The sequence below is a fragment of the Astatotilapia calliptera genome, chromosome 3, assembly GCF_900246225.1.
Source record: "Astatotilapia calliptera chromosome 3, fAstCal1.2, whole genome shotgun sequence".
NCBI classification, from domain to species: Eukaryota; Metazoa; Chordata; class Actinopteri; order Cichliformes; family Cichlidae; genus Astatotilapia; species Astatotilapia calliptera.
In genome coordinates, this window is record NC_039304.1 from 28,272,264 (window position 1) to 28,289,771 (window position 17,508).

Below are 17,508 nucleotides of genomic sequence, written 5' to 3' on the forward strand. Positions count from 1 at the left end.
AAATTTAAAATACTACATTTTGTGTCCAAAGGTTAAAAAAGTACAGTGACATGATGTGTATTAAAGTGAACAAAGTTTACAATGAAGCAGAAGAACCAGAAAATATGAAAATATTTTAAGGTGGAAAAATGAGTGTGGTTTTATTTCCCAAAGGTCACAAAATGAGACTAATGTGCACAGTTTTTTTCCATTTCAGATAATCCATTTATACAGGATCCTACTGAGGAATGATGGGTAATAAATTAGATCAAACTGAGACTTGTACATAATGAGGTGGAAAGTTATTGGTTCATCTGAGCGATGAGCCCCTCCAGCTCTGGACGCGCCTTGAACCGTGCTTGGAAATCAGCTTCGGTGTGCTGAGAGGTTCAGAGGGAGAGAAGTGGATTAGTTTTAAAAATTATGATATGACCAAAAACTACGCATGCATATTGCCTTTAAGAGTAAGATGGAGTTTGGTTGGTTATAGTGAGCATTTCTAATGTTCTCCAACAGTTATGGACTAAAAGATGAACATGCAACAGCTTACTCACCTCCGTCACAGAGAGCTGAACTCCCTCTGGTTGATTCTTTAAGAGGACGTCCATGAAGACGGGACACAGCGCGGCGTTCAGAGTGCTCAGCTGGACAAAAAGTAATAACACCGTTAACAGTTAGGTCTTTAAAACCTGTCAGTACACCTGCAGCACCTGCAGTTTGAGCTGAAAGCACAAACAAAACCCCAAAAAACACAACAAGCCAGGTCTTACCTGAACGACTCGGTGGTGAGTCTTGAGGACAGCATCGACGTACGTCTTGGTGCCTTGCTCCTGCATCAGCATGACCTCTGTGCTCTTTCTTGGTAAAGCATAGCTGTACGTGGGAAGCATTAAAGAGCATTAAAGCTTAAGTCTACTACAAAGAAAAACAAAACAACTCACTGTAATTAAATTTGGCAGATGCAGAGGAACTCTGCTGCCATCTAGTGACCAAAGTCTGATATATCAAGGTTTAAAACTTGATCATCTACCATCCTTACTGTTGCTTTGATAGTTTAACTGTGTCAGTCCCTTCATGTGAAACGCATATCTAAATAATTTTTATTCCATCCTTTACAGGGAAAAACAACTTCTACAAACCTGCAGTTCATCCTAACTATGTTTCTATCTGCTGAGTGAATTGTTAATTACCCACACATAAGAGAGAAGACGGGGGACCTTTGATACCCGGTCTACCAATAAAATAAACCAAATCATATTTAATGTTGTTCGTATATGGAAAAGAATAAAAACAGTTTAACTTCAAACATCTAATCTTAATGAACAGGGGGCAGTTATAGCAGAAAATGGAAATGTTCCTATTGAACTTGACATGGTTTGCATCTCAGCTCCTTAAGTGACTCAGTTAAATGTTACCTGCTGACCTGCAGTGATCAGAAACCTCAGACCTGCCATCCAAACATCCTCACCTGTCAGCTACTTTGATGCCAAGCCGGTTGCAGAAGTTATGGATGTACTGGGAGTAATGTTCCACGACAGTCATGTCATATCCTGACACGTTCACATTCAGAGTGCCGTACGCTGTATCTGTCGCAGACATGATCCGTTTCATCTGGTGCTTGTCCTTCTTTTTCCTCGGCTAAAAGCAACAAAACAGCAAAGGGCCAGACAGTGTCTTCAGTTAACTCTATCCTGCAAACAATTTAAAATTCACTCTGGGAACCACAAGTAAGCCAGCAGTCTGACACTGAAGAGTTCTGTGAGGACACTCTGGTGGTATGAGGTCTTTAAGATGAAATGGGCGTGATTATTCAAAACTGTGTGTGTGAGGAGAATGTTTTTATTTTCAATTCTGGATTTAGCAGGTAGCCAATCAATATATTCTCCACTTGGAGTCTTACCGCTTGCTTAGGTAACAGATATTTCCACCTCCCAATGCCGTGGGTTGGCATGCCCTTGTACTGTCGTTCATTTACAGAGTGTGTGCCTAAGAAGAGAACAAACAACACTTTAAATATTCTGCAGCACCACGAGCAGTTTGCATTGAGTTTGCATACACAGGACACAAATACTTACACCAAACAGGATGCTGGATGGACGGTGCAGCCCTTTAAAGATTACAGAACACAGATTAATCATAAATAGTATCAGATGGGGAGAAATCATCTCACCGCGATGTGTTTAGAAACATAAAACAAATTCTACGGTCTAACAATTGAGACTTGTTGTAAATGTCTGTGCTTCAATCTGTTTTAAAAACTGACAAATTTAACCTAATTGCTTAATTAAATTAAACATATAATGTCTGCAACTGGGAAAACCGAAAAAGCAAGGCAAAGACTTACCGGCAAGGTGTCAGCGCTTTATTCAGCAGGAGCGCCTGCTGTGCGACAGACGCCTGCACCTGGAGACAACATCACCTGTCAAATCCACTATTTATCACACTCATTTAAATTTAACAGTGTATCCCGGCAATTATGAAGCACAGCAGTATTTGGATATCCTCCTTCAGTATAACCATAAACACCCATTGCGGTCTTCCTCTTTTCCTCCTTGCCTGGCAGCTCCATCTACAACATCCTCTGTTTTTCCAGTTACCTCTACAGGAGCCAGAAAAGACAACGACACAAACACGGGGCTGGCTGACAGGAAGCTAACTTAGCTCCAGCACAGCTGTGACCTCTGTGAAGTCAGCAAACCTGTAGCAGAGAAAAAAACAAATAAGCGGGACGTCACCTTCCGGAAGACAGGATTCATCACTGCGCCTCTCTCTGTCGATATTTAATGTCAGATATGCTCAGACGAAACTCCTCACAGAACTGCATCTGCTTAGGATGAATAACATGCAATAACACACGCACTGGTGCAGACGCCGGAAGTCCGTGCTGTTTTTTGTCCGTCGGTTAAACACGGGAGTACAACCGTTCCGGGTGTCGTGGCAAAACGTGATTACAGATGTTTCTGTGTGTTCTGTTTTTTTAATGCCTAATATAGTTCCTTATATTGGTAAATAACCTGTAGACAACATGATTTACAAAGCGGCTATATGTAGAATAAAGAATTGGCCTGTTTTAAAAGTATAAACTAAGACCACTGCACTACTTTCAAGCACTTCAACTCGTACTCGTCTTGATGTTGTTTTTTTATATTCTATATATTCTTCTTGATATTTATTCAGCTGTCTTAATTGCTTGTTTGTCCAAAACGTTTATTTTCTTTGAAGATATAATGATACAATAAATGTTTTATTTTAGTGGATATTTTGTTGACTCCATAAAGGATTTTCACATTCTTCCCATTCTGGACATCTTGCCCCTCTTTTACACCCTCATGATGTAAAGTTTTCTAGATCTGGCACTGCTGCTCTGTCCTCTGCATTAAAATGCACTCCCTTGGGGCAGTTAAAATGTATTTGTATTTGTAGAACTGTGATTCATGCTAATACAATCCATGCTTCCCTCTTGGCTCCACCTCTCGTGAAGAAGAGACTTTTGATGTCAGTGACACTTTCACCCAGATAAATATGGATATGCAAAAGTCACTTTGTGACAGGAATTTTCTTTCTGGCTCAGAATGAGCTTGACATGTTATAGGCCAATAATACACAACAGTTTAAATACTAGAGCAGGTGTAGTGAAATATATTGGCGCCCCATGACTTGCGTGGTTGAACAGGCTACTCCTGTACTGAAAGCTGTCTCTAAACTATCCCACTTAAAGGCCTAAACTAAGATTTTATTATTATTAGTCTGCAGTGATGGACCGATGAGGTCAGGCTGGGGTGTCTGTGGACTATGTTTGCATATGATGTTGCGACGTGTAGTGAGAGCAGGTGGAAGAGAGAGAGCAATGGAGACTGAATTTAAATACCTATGGCCAACCAAAGCAACAGACAGTTAACAAAGAGGTGAACAAGACAGTGCAGGCAGGGAAGAGTGGGTGGAGAAGAGTATCTGAGTGAAAGAATAGCAGCTAGACTGAAAGGGAAGGTTTACAAGATGTTAGATGTGCGGTTTGGAGATGGCGACTGAGCTGGAGATGCTAAGATTTTCACTGGGAGTGACCAGAAAGGACAAGAATAGTAATGTGGATTTTGGAGGGACAGCTAAAGATGTTTAAGGTGGTGCTGCCAGGCAAAAAGGAAGAGCACAGATGAGGTTCATGGATTTAATGGAGGAGTACAAACAGAAGGTTGGTGTGACAGAAAAGGAGGATGCTAGGGATATGTGATATTTGTTTTATTTTCTTTCTTGCCCATTTTCCTGTGTTTAAAGTCTTCAGCCTGTTAGCTTTAAATGTCCTAATCAAACTGCAGTAATGCGTTTCCTGTACACAAAGCAAAAATATAAACTCTTACGTCACATTTCTCCAGCAACATAAACAACACCGTGACAACCGTGCACATTCACCAGGCTTTTTATTATTATTTTTAATTTTTACAATTCCTGAAGTTTGGCCCCTCAAATAATTTTATCAAAATGGAAATCAGCTGTCGACATTCAAAGGTTTCAGGTGTACCACAGCATTAACAGTAGTAAAGTGCGAAAGTACACATCACCTAAAACTGGTATTTTAAGAAGAATGTATGAACTGTGCATAGGAACAATTATTTTTGTTTTTACATGTTTGTAAATGCATTAACTGCTTTTAAAGCACAAAAAGCAAAACGTCATTCTGCAGTAAACTTCTGTTAGCACATTTCTTTAAACATCATGCCAAGCAGACAAACATCTCCTAAAGTATGCATGCACACACACTCTCACTCACAACCTTTTCTCTTTGGCTTACAATGCTGAAACAATCACAAGCTCATACACAGGTTCTGTTCCAGCAGATTTCTCAGAGCCTTCAGCAGAAGTTCTGATCGAAGGGCTTTCTTTGGAGCTATTGTTGTATCAAACGTTTTGCAGAAAGTTCTTCAATCAAGCTAGAGCAAATCTAGCTAACAAGGTGAAAGAGTAAATTCTCACTTTCTAAAAAATCTTTTTGGCAAAGTGCTCGAAAATCTGGTGTCACAGACGTGCAAAGGTTTCCCAAACTGAGCCGTTATACATTCACATTCATGTACAGCGAATGATTCTAAAGGAAAGCACCTGAATTAGGTTTGCCAGTGTGCGACACATGTTTAGGGTGAGAGTCACTTCAGCACATTCTCAGCCCTTGATTTGTTTCAAGTCCAGCTGAACTGGAGGCTTTCACTGCCCAGCATGTGTCTGAATGCTGTGTGAGGGTTAGAGGCAAATTGTGGGGCTTCTTGAGTCTTAATCTTCACATTCTGCGAACATGAAGACGAGCGATTTGTCATGTGACTGTGCACTCGTCCACAGTCGAGGATCAACTTCAAAGTGCTTCATTAGGTGGAAAATAATGCTATTAAACTCCTCTTTCTTCGTCATCCTCTTCCTCATCCCCATCCTCTTCTTCTTCCTCTTCAAAATCCTCCTCCTCCTCCTCCTCCTCCTCCGGGCTGTAATCATCATCATCATGCGGTCCCACCCCATCTTCCTCCTCATCGTCTTCCTCCTCCTCCCCCTCACTTCTCATTTCCTCTTCGCTGCTGTCATCTAGGTCATCTTCATCTTCATCGTCCTCCTCCTCGTCCTCCTCCGGAGCCTCTTCCTCATTCTCGTCCTGCTCCTCCTCAGGATCAGAAATGTAGCCTGATGGAGAAAATGAAACAGAAGTTTGAGCAGAGCTGAAACAGCACAAATCGTTACGCTGCCAGATGTTTTCGGGTTAGAGGCTTGTGAAGCCGTTTCAGACACAGTGACGAGTGTCAGCAAATGACTGAATATTTCTTACACAGGGAATTGATAGCATCGCTAATGTGAGGCCGGAGCTCCTCTTCCAGAAATTTTCTCATTTCCTCTTCCATCGTCATTCCCACACCCTCCGTCTCCATGTCGACATACTCTGGGTAAAACATGTTTTTCCTTAGCTGCCTGCGGTAACTAAAGTGCACAAAGACAAAAGAAGTGACAGTTTGCTTCCTTCATCCATGTATACACGTCTTAAATCGCTAATTGTTTGCAACCATGCTGACACATAACTAAGCACTTCGGTCAGTCTATAATAATCAGTTTAAGTAAAACTACAATATGTACTGGTAAAAACTCCTTAAATATCATGCTTCTAATGGTTTTTCGTGATATACACACACAGCAGCCACTTTGTTAGGTACACCTGTTGAATTGCTGAATGAAAATATCTAATTAGCCAATCACATGGCAGCAACATACATGTCACAAAGGTTGAATCATCTCAATCTGGTTTCTTGAACATGACAGTGAGTTCACTGTCCTCCAACAATCTCCACAGTCAGCAGATCTCAATCTAATAGAGCAATGTTGGGACGTGGTGGAACCGGAGATTCACATCATGCATGTAAAGCCGGCAAATCTGCAGCCACTGTGTGATACAGTCATGTCAACATGGACCAAAATCTCTCAAACATTTCAAGCAACCTGTTCAAGTCGCTCTGTAGTTAAGAACCTGGCACCAATGAGATGTATTCAAAAAAAGTGGCTGCTGAGTGTTTATTTTTTCCTCCCCACAAAAAAATAAGCTAACAGATAATTTCAGCTGTGAGAAATATTAGGATGTTTAAACTTTATTTTGTCTGTATGATGTGAGAAAATTAAAAAAAAAAAAAAAAAAACTTACTATTTTCCTTTTGTCCTGTATGCCTGAAAAAAAAACAAAACAGACATCAACACAAATAAATCAATTATTAAAACAACTCTATGCGTATCTCCACACACAGATTGTACTTTGGTGGGCAGCCCTGGAATATAAACCATCACATTTACATCATCCTAGCAGGATAGTCTGAGAGTTTGATGACAGCATTCTGTTGGTATTTTTACAGCTTTTAACTTCAGCAGGATAAACTTTCTTTTGGATCAGTTCAATAATGTCACAAGAAAATGTTCCGTGCTTTAAGAGTAAAATCGCGGCCGCAGTTTGACAGTGACGCGTTAGAGTCTCACCTCGATGAAGCGGAAAGGGTCGCTCTCGAGCATGAGACCTTCGATGCCGCAGCGGACTTCCTGTAAGCGCGCCTGGTCCTTGGTGATCTTGATGATGTTCATCTGAATGGTCGGGCTGTTGATGTCACAGTGAGCGCGTGCACAGTCTCGCAATCTGCCGATGAAGCTCTGCACTTTGGTCTTCATCTCGTCTCCCAGTCGGTTCAAGCACAGCTCGGTGTCGTCCATAAACTTCTAACGAGGGAAGCGACGGAAAGAAGAAAAAGTCAATCAGCTGGACGATGGTGCAAAAGTGCAAGAATTTAATTTACTCAACATGAATAAGTGATGTGTAAACGGTCTAGTGCTTTACACATTCACCTAACCTAACCAGATGAGACAGTCCCCTTTGGGGTTGCGTCGGGAAGGTATGGAAGCTCATTTCTGCCACAGATTTTTTTTTCCCAGGATCTGTAAATCCAAATTTTGTGTTACAATGTTAAAATTTCAAATTAATAACTCAAAAGTTTTATTTAGGCATCTTGAAATTTAGAGTTACTCAAGCTTGAGTCAGAGCATTGCCTAACTTTGTTTTTTTGAAGCAGAAACAAGTGCCCATAGCAAAGGCATCCTGGGTACTAAAAATAAATCAATCAGCAAGCCTAAGTGATTAAGGGAGCAGAAGAAAAGAAACAAAAACCCCTCCTTATTATACTCCTTACCATATTAAGCTTATTTATAATTATAATTTTTATATTTTTTTTAAACCCATTCAAGTTCTCAACTTTGGCCATATTACTTCTTTTTTAGGATTCAAATTTTGTGTTAGTAAATTGTTAAACAGTGGTGGTGCTGGGCTATGCGCTTTGCCTGACTGTTGATGGGAAAGGTGGAGCTGGTTGATTCAGAGCGCAGTATCAGGTGAGGCAAGAGGCACACCTGTAGCAGAAGGGGAAGTCATACAAGGAGGACGTACACAGTGAGAAGGACTTTTAAAAAGCGCGTGCCCTGAGCGCCCTGTTTACAAAGCTGAACAAGCTGTTCTATGCAGAGGAGAACTGACAGTGGCTGAGCCTCTTGCCACAGTACTGTTAGGGTTGCAAAGGGGCGGAAAATTTCCGGTAAATTTCCGAAAAGTTTCCGGTAAATTTCCATGGTAAGTTAAGCTTGGGAATTTTGGAAATATTCCATATTGGAAACTGTCCATGGAAATAATGGGAATTATGGAAATTAATGGGAATTTAGGAGAACTAACTGGGAATATATTATTTCCAAGCATAAATATAAACAGAAATCATAAGAAAACCTCCATGCAAAATGTTTTCAACAGATATTTAATTAAACAGATTTATTTGTAAGTACAGTAGAATAGAACACGTTTCAATAACTTGTTTCATGGATGAATAAAAACAGAAATGTTGAGTTCAATATTACCATCCCCTAACCCCGCTCATTCAAAAATGCCCCCTGTCCAAAAATCTCCACAAAGTCCCATTCAAAAGGTTAAATGAAAAATGCCACTTATCCTCCAAAACGTCCCATTAAACATTCAAATCTTCCTTCAAGCAATCCTCTTTTCTCATTTTTGCTCAGTCAATAGACTCTTCCTGGACCTCATCATCATCCAACAACATGTCCACTTCCTCAGCATCCAACTCTGAGTCTTCCTCTTCAGTGTCACTTTCCAGCTTTGTTGAGGATGGCTCTGTGTCAGGCTCAAAGAGCCGTAGGTTTGCCCGAATGCCGACCAGCTTTTCCACTCTCACATTTGTGAGCCTGTTGCGAACCTTTGTGTGGGTGTTCCCAAACAGTGACCAGTTGCGCTCGGAGGCGGCTGATGATGGTGGGATTTGGAGGAGGATGGAGGCTACAGGTGCAAGGGCCTCAGATTCACATAGTCCCTTCCACCAGGTGGCTGCAGATATGTGCTGGCATGACTGCCATATTCCATCCCCTTGCCAAACTGCCTAGAACTTTGCCTTTATCGAGACCCAGGTGGTCAGACATGGCTGTAATGACCGCATAGGCACCGTTGATCTCTTCCCCGGAAAGTATGCCCTTGTCATATTTGGGGTCCAGCATGTATGCTGCTGCATGCACTGGCTTCATGCAGAACTCCCTCCGCTGTTCCAATGACTTGACCACAGCCGTTTCCTCTGCTTTCAGTAGTAGGGAAGTGGGCAGAATTGTCTGGATTTCTTCTTTGAGTTCTGCAAAAAGGCACTGGACATCTGACAAGATGGCACCATCCCCCTCTATCTTCGCTATTGCAGCAGCAATAGGTTTGAGGATTTTCTGACTGCTAGATACTCTTTCCCAGAACACATCATCCAAGATGACCTTCTTGATGTCACTGTCGATGCCTACAGACTGGGATATGGCCATCTCTTGCAGAGACTCCTTTCCCTCCAGAAGGCTGTCAAACATGATAACAACACCACCCCATCGCGTTATGCTGGGAAGCTTCAGTGTAGTACTCTTGTTCTTTTCCTTTTGCTTTGACAGAAATGTAGCGGAAGTTACTTGTTTGCCTTTAACATATTTCAGAACTTGCTTCACTCTCTTATTCAGAGTGTCCATTGTTTTTAGTGCCATTATGTCTTTTAGGAGAAGGTTTAGTGTATGGGCTGCACAGCCAATAGTAGTTATATGAGGGTAGGTCTCCTCCACATGTGCCCAGGCAACCTTCATGTTGGCTGCATTGTCAGTGACCAGTGCAAAAACCTTATCTGGTCCAAGGTCATTGATGATCACTTTTAGCTCATCTGCAATGTATTGGCCTGTGTGTCTGTTTTCCTTTGTGTCTACACTCTTGTAGAACACAGGCTGAGGAGTGGTGATTATGTAGTTAATAATTCCTTGTCCCCTGATATTGGACCATCCATCAGAGATGACTGAAATACAGTCAGCTTGGTCAATGGTCTGTTTCACCTTTGCTTGAACTCGACTGAACTCTTCATCCAGTAGATGAGTAGACAATGCATGTCTGGTTGGGGGAATGTATGCTGGTCGGAGAACATTCAAAAATCTCTTCCAGTACACATTGGATGTCAGCATCAGGGGTGAGCCAGTTGCATAGATTGCACGAGCGAAACACTCATCTGCGTTTTTCTGGCTAGTGTCATCCATAAAATCAAAGAATCCTCTGATGCCAGAGGGACCAGGAGCTGATGAGTGGGTATCTGACTCTGATACAGCTGAAACAGATTCATTTTCCCCTTGAGTGGAATTCCTGGCTGCTGCATGTGTTGGGCCTTGAGGAATTTTTTTGCACTTTGCAATGTGCTGCTGCATTTTTGTGGCATTCTTCACGTACGTCTTATCACAATATCACACATATATACAGATTTCCCTTGTACATTAGCTGGTGTAAAATGTCTCCACACATCAGATAGCGCACGTGGCATTTTTCTGTAAAATAAAACAAGAGCTTGTAAAAATGCTAATGCAATGCAAGAGATCGTAATAATACAATTGCAATATGATAATAAACAGATATAAATAGTAAGGCTAGCTAAACAACTGGAATGATCTTCAAAACAAAACAACCAAATGAGGAAGCTAGCATCTTCTTTATGTTATACTAGCTATGGCTTATTTAGCATCTAACAGATGCTAGCATTTTATTTAGCATCTAACAGATGCTAGCATTTTATTTAGCATCTTATCAGATGCTAGCATTTTATTTAGCATCTTATCAGATTGCTATCTACCAGATTAATACATTTTATGTGATATTCACAATTTAAACATTTAATGAATATATTTTCCCATAATATCATCAAAACTTACCTCACTTGTTAAGTCCACAGGCTCAAATGTGTGCCTTTAATACTCTTTGTCCTTCAGGCTCAAAAGTGTGGTCCATGTGTACATGTGATGGAGGCATGCACAGTGCCAGTAGGTGGTCTCAATAGCCATGCAGCAAGCTTGTGCTCTGTACATGTGATTAAGGAATGGCATGGATATTCAAGTGTATTTGAATTGCATTTGTTTGTTTTTGTCAATATTATGCTAAAATATACTTTCCTCAACTATATTTAAGTTCCCTAAGAAGAGCCAACCTTCAATTTTGAAAATTCCCACTTTATTCCCATAAATTCCCGTTAATTCCCGTTTATTCCCATAAATTCCCGTTAATTCCCGTTAATTCCCATGGAAAGATTCCATCTTTGAAAATTCCGGGAATTTTGCAACCCTAAGTACTGTACAGTTGTGGTTATACAGTCATCATGGGCATGAATGTTGAAAAAGTCTCCAGATTGCTCTCCATGGTGCTGAAAAGGTTCCCCTCCCCAATCACTGCATGGAATATACAAAACACTAAAACAAATGAAACTGCAAACTTCAAAGTGGTTTTCATGAACATCCTGTGAGCTGTAACGGTTTCTTCTGTTTAGAGGTCTCTGGCTCCATTTAACTCTAAAGTAACGTGCAGCAGAGCTTCGTAGAACATGATGACCCAGCACCTCTACAGGCGTCAATCTGCACCTTCAGAGGCCTGGGTGGACTTTATCTAGTTTTGGGATGACTGAGGCCTTACATTCATAAAACTTTGGTGTGGTTTAGACTAGAGATGGCACGATACCACTTTTTTTTTTTATGTCCGATACCGATATCATAAATTTGGATATCTGCAGATACAGATATGAAGCCGATAGTGTTTTTTAATCAATAGAACTGGGGTTTTTTTGGTTTTTTTTATATCTTGCTGCATTTTGTATAAGTTCATACTGAAGTTTAAAACAAAAACACTAAAGCTATTGTGTTATACCTGTATGCAAAAAATACACTGCACCCAAATTATTTCATAGTTGAGCAAAAACTGATCAATCTAATAAACTTAAACCTACACCATCCTCCCTATTCTGGTATTTTACAGAGTACTTAGCGGAAATATTAAGCAACCTAACTAATAGGGTTCTAAAACTCCCAGCAAAACAAACAAAACAAAAAAAGGGAACCACCCTCCACCTCATGAGGCTTAATTGACGTAATCAACTTTAATTTGATGCAGGGTGGGAAAGGGAAAAAAAAAAAAAGCACAGAAATCAATTATTTTTCCACAATTAAATAGATTAAACATTTTTCTTTAACAGATGGTACCTTTCCAAAGGAAAAAAGTACTATAGCTTACTAGGGTATATTAGACTTAACAGTTACTATATACAGTAATGGACTTCTATACATTTTACATCAGATTAAAACTTTGGGTGTAAGATTCAAATAATTATTTATTAAAAGCTCGACATTTAAAATGACAATAAGAAAGAAAAGTATGTCTCTGTGCCCCCTTTTCCCTGTTCATACCCTATCGGCCCCCCTGGCTAAACTTTGCTAGATCCGCCCCTGCACAGTTACCAGCCGTCAGCTACGTAGAAAAAGATCCTGGTGTAGAAAGTAATATTAAATAAATTCTAACAACAGCTTATCAAGCTTAAACGTGCTGCTGTTGTTCAGCCGCTGGTTTCCTCTTTCTGGCGCGAAGTGGGCGAAAAACAAACAAGAGACGGGAGTCACGACAGAAAAGCTGATCAGCTGATCACTGATCAGTTTCATGATTGAAGTAGCAGCAGGAGAGGGAGGGGGAGAGAAGAGGCAGTCGCTCCATATATCAGTTGTTAAGCTTAACGCGGGAATGCTTTACAAACATTAAGAGATGAACTTACACACTTGCTTTACTTCTCTCGGGGATAACTTCCTCGGAGATGAAATGCCGGTTTGGTAGCGAGGCTCCAAAAACACACAGCCGCTCTATCACATGACGCATACTGCTCCGACGTGCTACGGTTATGAGCAGAGTTACGCCGTGTTGCAAGTTTTGTGAGGTGCTTTTTTGATATTTAATGGATCGGATAACATTTTTTTATTTCTCTCCGATATCTGATCCAGTAATTTAGGTCAGTATCAGACCGATGCCGATACGAATATCGGATCAGTCCATCTCTAGTTTAGGCTAAAGGAAAAGGTGCTGTGTTAGCCTTATCTGAATAAATAAGGAGCTTTGGAAAAACTGTACCTGTGTCCTGATACCACACAGCCCTCACTAATAATTATTCCAGCCACCAGCGCGATCATCCCTGCTTTCCTCAGGAATGAGCTTTACAGAAGTCTCTTAAAGGCTTCATCTAGAACTAGAAGTAGTACTGGCACATGCTTATGCTGAGTCAGTATTTATGTTTAGGTACAGGCCTCCCAGAACTGGGATTGAAAAGACAAAAGTGCAAAATAATAGTAGTTTAAAAAAAAAAAAAAAAACCCAGGACAAATGGTAACATACTAAAAAAAAAAAAAAAAAAAAAAAAAAAAAAAAAAAAATGTATCAGTTATGTTTAGATAGTGAAATGTGAGGCCTCTTACTTTACTGTGCCGCTCCTTCTCCTTCTGCTCCTGGAATTTTTTCTCAGCCATGCTGTACTTCCTTTCTATCCTGTACAGCTGCTTGTCCAGCACCCCCTGGCAAACAAGAGCAGCCGAGTAAGTTTAAAGCGAATGAAGGCACAAAACGGTTTCACGTTTAACATGAAGGGACTCCAAGATTGAGTGTAAAATAAGAAGTGCGTCCTGTCAATATGTTGTTGTTGCTGTTGGTGGTGTGTGAGACTGGGAGCTGCAAAGCTACAGCCAAGCAGTGTTGAAACAGCTGAGGGCATAAAGTATACGCTGGACAGCGCTAAAATGTGGACGGGTCTGCTGTGGTTCTTTCATTCAGCTTAAACAATTAAATAAAATTCTCAGCTGCCACTCATAGGACATTTTGTCTTTTTCAGACCATTCCTACAAATCCTACAGACAGTTCTGTGGGAAAATCTCAGTTTCTGAAATACTCAGACAAGACCATGCGATGCCAACAACCATTCAAAATCACTTAAGTACCCTCTTCCTCATTCTGATGCTCAATTAGAATTTCAGCATTTCTACTTACCTAAATGAGTTAATGCCTGATTATGTTCACATTAACAAGCATTTGAACAGATGTATCTAATAGAGTGGCCAGTGCGTGTATATTCAGTGTTTAGCCATTAAAAAAAAAAAAAAAAACCTCTTTATCATCATAAGATTACAGACTGGAGAAACTCTAATTTTGGTAAAGAGTGTACCTTTAAATCCTTCATTGTATTTTTCAGAGTCTTGATCGTGTGTCCTGAGTGTCCTCCCTCTATGGTACAGGCGTTGCACACACATATCTTGTCATCAATGCAGTAATATCTGGAGTAAGAATAACAGGGCTCAGATAAAAATGAACACTAAAAGCTGATCAACAGAGCAAATCAGTAAAGCCTGGGGGGGGGGCGACATCCTCACTAGTAAATAAATAAATGTTTTACAGGCACTCAGCAACTCTTCATGAAAAAGTCAAAAGGCCATCTCCTCCTCCTCCCTACCTGTAGATCTCATCATGATCACGGCACTTCCTCTTCCAGAAGTCATTCATCGGCTCGGTGAGAGGATGCATGCGGAATGCCGGCAGTTCCAGATGTGGCTTTAAATGCTCTTGGCACATCGACACCTCGCATTTCAAGCAGGTCTTTACTGCAAACATCGAAGCGGCAGCAGCAGGAGCTGCTGCTCCCTCGCTATCACCCCCTTGTTGAGAAACAGAAGCAGCAGAAGAGCAGTCCACAGCAGCACTGGCAGCCGGTGCCTCGGCAGAGCCTGAAGGGCAGTAGTCACATGGCACAGCGATCCCATTCCTGCAAGGTTGTAGCACGAGAGAGGACGACGGCAGATCCCTTGATTTTAAAGCTGTGGGAGGCATGGCGCGAACCCTGCGCCTGTGACGGTAGTCATCGGCGATATTGGCAAGTTTAAAGTTTTTCTGAAATTTGGTGCTACACTGGTGGCTGTTACGGCATTCTGGACAGCGGAAGTGACTCCGCTCTGCCTGCCGCTTCAGGCGATCGAGGCAAGTCTTGCAGAAGTTGTGCCCGCAAGGAAGCAAGTGAGGGTCCCGGTACAAGTCCAAGCACACCGGACAGGTGAGCTCATCCTGAAGGACACTGGACTGCGGTGACTCAGCCGAGGCCATGTCACTGGATGTGAGGGCAGGGGAAATGAGCCGGAGACAGATGGACGTTTCCCAAAATAGGAAAAAGATGCAATGATGAGGGGGGACAGACGTGGAAACAGAGGGTGAGGTGGTCGGGATAGGAGAGAGTAAAAGGAAAAGAAACAGGAGGAAAAAAGGACTCCACGCGTTTCCTAAAGTGTGGTTTAATTTTCTGCAGGCTGCTGAAAACAGAAGAAACAAGTTTAAGTTTATTGCTAATGAATGTCTTCAAATATTATTCTGTCAAATTAATAGCTTAAAAACACAAAAATAAACATACAAGGCCTAGAGAAAAACAGTTTACTTGTTATGCTTTTCATAACAAATAAACCAGGCAAATGCAGTTTTTTGCAGCTGGTTTGCATAATTTCAATGTGCTGCCAGTCATTTACAGTCAGAAAAAAAAGAAATCACGAGTATTAATTATTCTTTGAGACTCAAATGTCAAAATGTGCTAACTTTTCCTTTTCTCGTGATGGCAAACTTGAGCAGATCTGGCTTTCACTGATAAAACAACAACAACAACAACAACAACGACAAAAAAACACCGCCAAAACAAACAAAGTTGAGCACTTCCACGGAGAGCAGGTGTTATAAACACTTGCAACGTTCTTAAATATTTATGTTATTGTTTTAAGTACGCTTGAGAGTGTCACGTGATCATTTTCGCTTCCTGCTAATTGTACATGCTGCATAAGCCTGGAATTGAAAGTAAAACTTCCTGCTTGTCGAGACCACAGGGCAAAGTCACTTGTCCCGTCTTCCTCTGTTTATTGAACACGTTTAACAAAATCAGTCTGCTGTTTACATGACACACAAAAAAAAAAGTGCAGTTCCCAGTGGTCAGCACTGGTTTCCAGTGTCGCACCCGTCACACACACAGGCCTGGAAAGCTGCCATGAAAGCGTCCAGCCCTTGATTAAAACAGAGGGCCTTTAATGTGTCACGGATTTAAAAACCTGCGATCGCCTCTGTCCGTTAAAGTGTTAAACCGACAATTAGCTAACTTGGCTACACTAATCTCCCGCTCCCCGTCGAGATGCCGGGGAATAGGTTAAAAAACAAAACAAAAAACGGCACAAACAGACATTAAAGTCCCCTTACCTCGACAGAGTATCCAAGGTAGCTTTGTGAAGAGATGAAACGGTGATTTTTGCGGTTTGACAGCCTGTCAGTCGTGGCCGTGGTGCACCTGCCGTGGCTAACGTATTAACATTACCGCCCGTTAGCGCTGCCGCTTTTTCCCCCTTGTTCCCTCTGTGTCCGCACAGTCCAGGTTAGTCCGCGGGGAAATATTCCAGACAGCCGGCATTTAGATTCCCATCTGGAGTTTTCTGGATGTGACACAAAAGGACGAGTTGACACAAACCTGTGCGGAAGACAAACGGACAGCTGGCGGACTGAGACCGAGCAGGTTGATGCGGGGAAAATGCTGCCTTCACTGTGCCTGGGAAATCTGTATTTTATACGTACTGCGCGATTTGTTTGTGATTGCGCCGCTCGGGATCGCTGTTACATAGTGTGGGCTGTTGCAGAATGGTTGTTGAACCCTGTTATGAGTCATTCTATAATTAGAGGACAATTTAGGGTTCATGATCTTCTCTCATGTCTTTAAGAAAGACGATTAGCAAAATCATTTCAAAGATGTGGGACTGTCATGGCTGAGGCCGTGAAGACAGAAGGACTCAGAAGCGAAACTTACACAGACGCAAAAGTGAACGTGAAAACAAGCCTTTATTCTCTAAACATGGAATGCAACAACAATTAAACAATGAAAGCTGCAAGCAGTGTTGAGAGGGCGTGTTAAGCTACTCCCAACCAGGGGGGGATCTAGAGAAATTTTCTTAGAGTGGCATGAGGGTGGCAAAATCCAGGACACTATGCAATATATTCAGTTTTAGCATTTATATTCAATGTTGACTGTAACTACGCTCAAACTGTTAATGCTATCTTATTTTAATAAACAACATTGTCATATGCAAAACAGGGGTGGCACTTGGGGTGGCAAAGGATCATTTTAGGGTGGCACTTGCCACTCCATGCCACTCTTCTAGATCTGCCCCTGCTCCCAACACCTACACCCAGCAAGTCCGATCTGGTGTCACACTGATAGATTTTATTTCTCTTCCCACTGGGTGGGACTCTAACCATTGATTACAAATATCAATCTTTCCAAACGTGTCACGCCTTTTGACGAAAGGTGGCTTGGGTCATCCACCTCTATGCTATACCAGAAGTGTAAAACATGACATTTTCTGTTCCCACTAGTTGGCGCTGTTGCTGATGTTAAATATAGCAGTTAAATATGTTCAGCAAGGGAGCCTTATCACATGTGAGAAGTTTGGTCCAGCTTGAAGAATGTAAAATGGTAAATGGCCTGTATTTGTATGGCGCTTTACTAGTCCCTAAGGACCCCAAAGCGCTTTACACAACCAGTCATCCCCCCATTCACACACTGGTGATGGCACGCTACACCCTGGGGTGCACTGACAGAGGCGAGGCTGCCAGACACT

At 41.6% G+C, this 17,508-nt stretch overlaps 2 protein-coding genes across 3 annotated transcripts; both read right to left on the reverse strand.

Annotated features, from left to right (window-relative positions):
- Positions 1 to 113: 113 nt before the first annotated feature.
- On the reverse strand, positions 114 to 2,889 carry mrpl48 (mitochondrial ribosomal protein L48). The gene is made up of 8 exons (XM_026162673.1): positions 2,715 to 2,889; positions 2,324 to 2,382; positions 2,055 to 2,086; positions 1,880 to 1,965; positions 1,448 to 1,617; positions 750 to 852; positions 534 to 623; positions 114 to 359 (listed from the first exon to the last, which is right to left on the reverse strand). The coding sequence occupies exons 1-8, from the start codon at positions 2,733 to 2,735 to the stop codon at positions 282 to 284; spliced, it is 639 nt and encodes a 212-aa protein (XP_026018458.1). The 5' UTR covers positions 2,736 to 2,889; the 3' UTR covers positions 114 to 281.
- Positions 2,890 to 4,377: 1,488 nt separating this feature from the next.
- Positions 4,378 to 16,449, reverse strand: LOC113019135 (E3 ubiquitin/ISG15 ligase TRIM25-like). Of its 2 annotated transcripts, none has more exons than XM_026162672.1 (8): positions 16,100 to 16,449; positions 14,331 to 15,174; positions 14,046 to 14,154; positions 13,306 to 13,401; positions 6,967 to 7,200; positions 6,641 to 6,663; positions 5,780 to 5,928; positions 4,378 to 5,637 (listed from the first exon to the last, which is right to left on the reverse strand). In XM_026162672.1, exons 2-8 carry the CDS (start codon positions 14,972 to 14,974, stop codon positions 5,351 to 5,353), a joined length of 1,542 nt encoding a protein of 513 aa, XP_026018457.1. In that variant the 5' UTR covers positions 14,975 to 15,174; positions 16,100 to 16,449; the 3' UTR covers positions 4,378 to 5,350. The 2 variants fall into 2 exon arrangements, with proteins under 2 accessions (XP_026018457.1, XP_026018456.1); XM_026162671.1 differs by having other exon boundaries at positions 14,331 to 15,177.
- Positions 16,450 to 17,508: the final 1,059 nt, after the last annotated feature.

What these genes read in the sequence shown, in the direction of transcription:
- mrpl48 (XM_026162673.1), bottom strand. Translation starts at nt 2,735, where the DNA reads ATGAATCCTGTCTTCCGGAAG. An exon ending in CTCACCACCGAGTCGTTCAG is followed by an intron (nt 624 to 749) that starts GTAAGACCTGGC and finishes CTTTTTGTCCAG; the next exon opens with CTGAGCACTCTGAACGCCGC. An exon ending in TTCAGCTCTCTGTGACGGAG is followed by an intron (nt 360 to 533) that starts GTGAGTAAGCTG and finishes TGAACCTCTCAG; the next exon opens with CACACCGAAGCTGATTTCCA.
- LOC113019135 (XM_026162672.1), bottom strand. Translation starts at nt 14,974, where the DNA reads ATGGCCTCGGCTGAGTCACCGCAGTCCAGTGTCCTTCAGGATGAGCTC. An exon ending in AGAAGGAGCGGCACAGTAAA is followed by an intron (nt 7,201 to 13,305) that starts GTAAGAGGCCTC and finishes TTCCCTCGTTAG; the next exon opens with AAGTTTATGGACGACACCGA. An exon ending in ACCCTTTCCGCTTCATCGAG is followed by an intron (nt 6,664 to 6,966) that starts GTGAGACTCTAA and finishes TTTTTTTTTCAG; the next exon opens with GCATACAGGACAAAAGGAAA.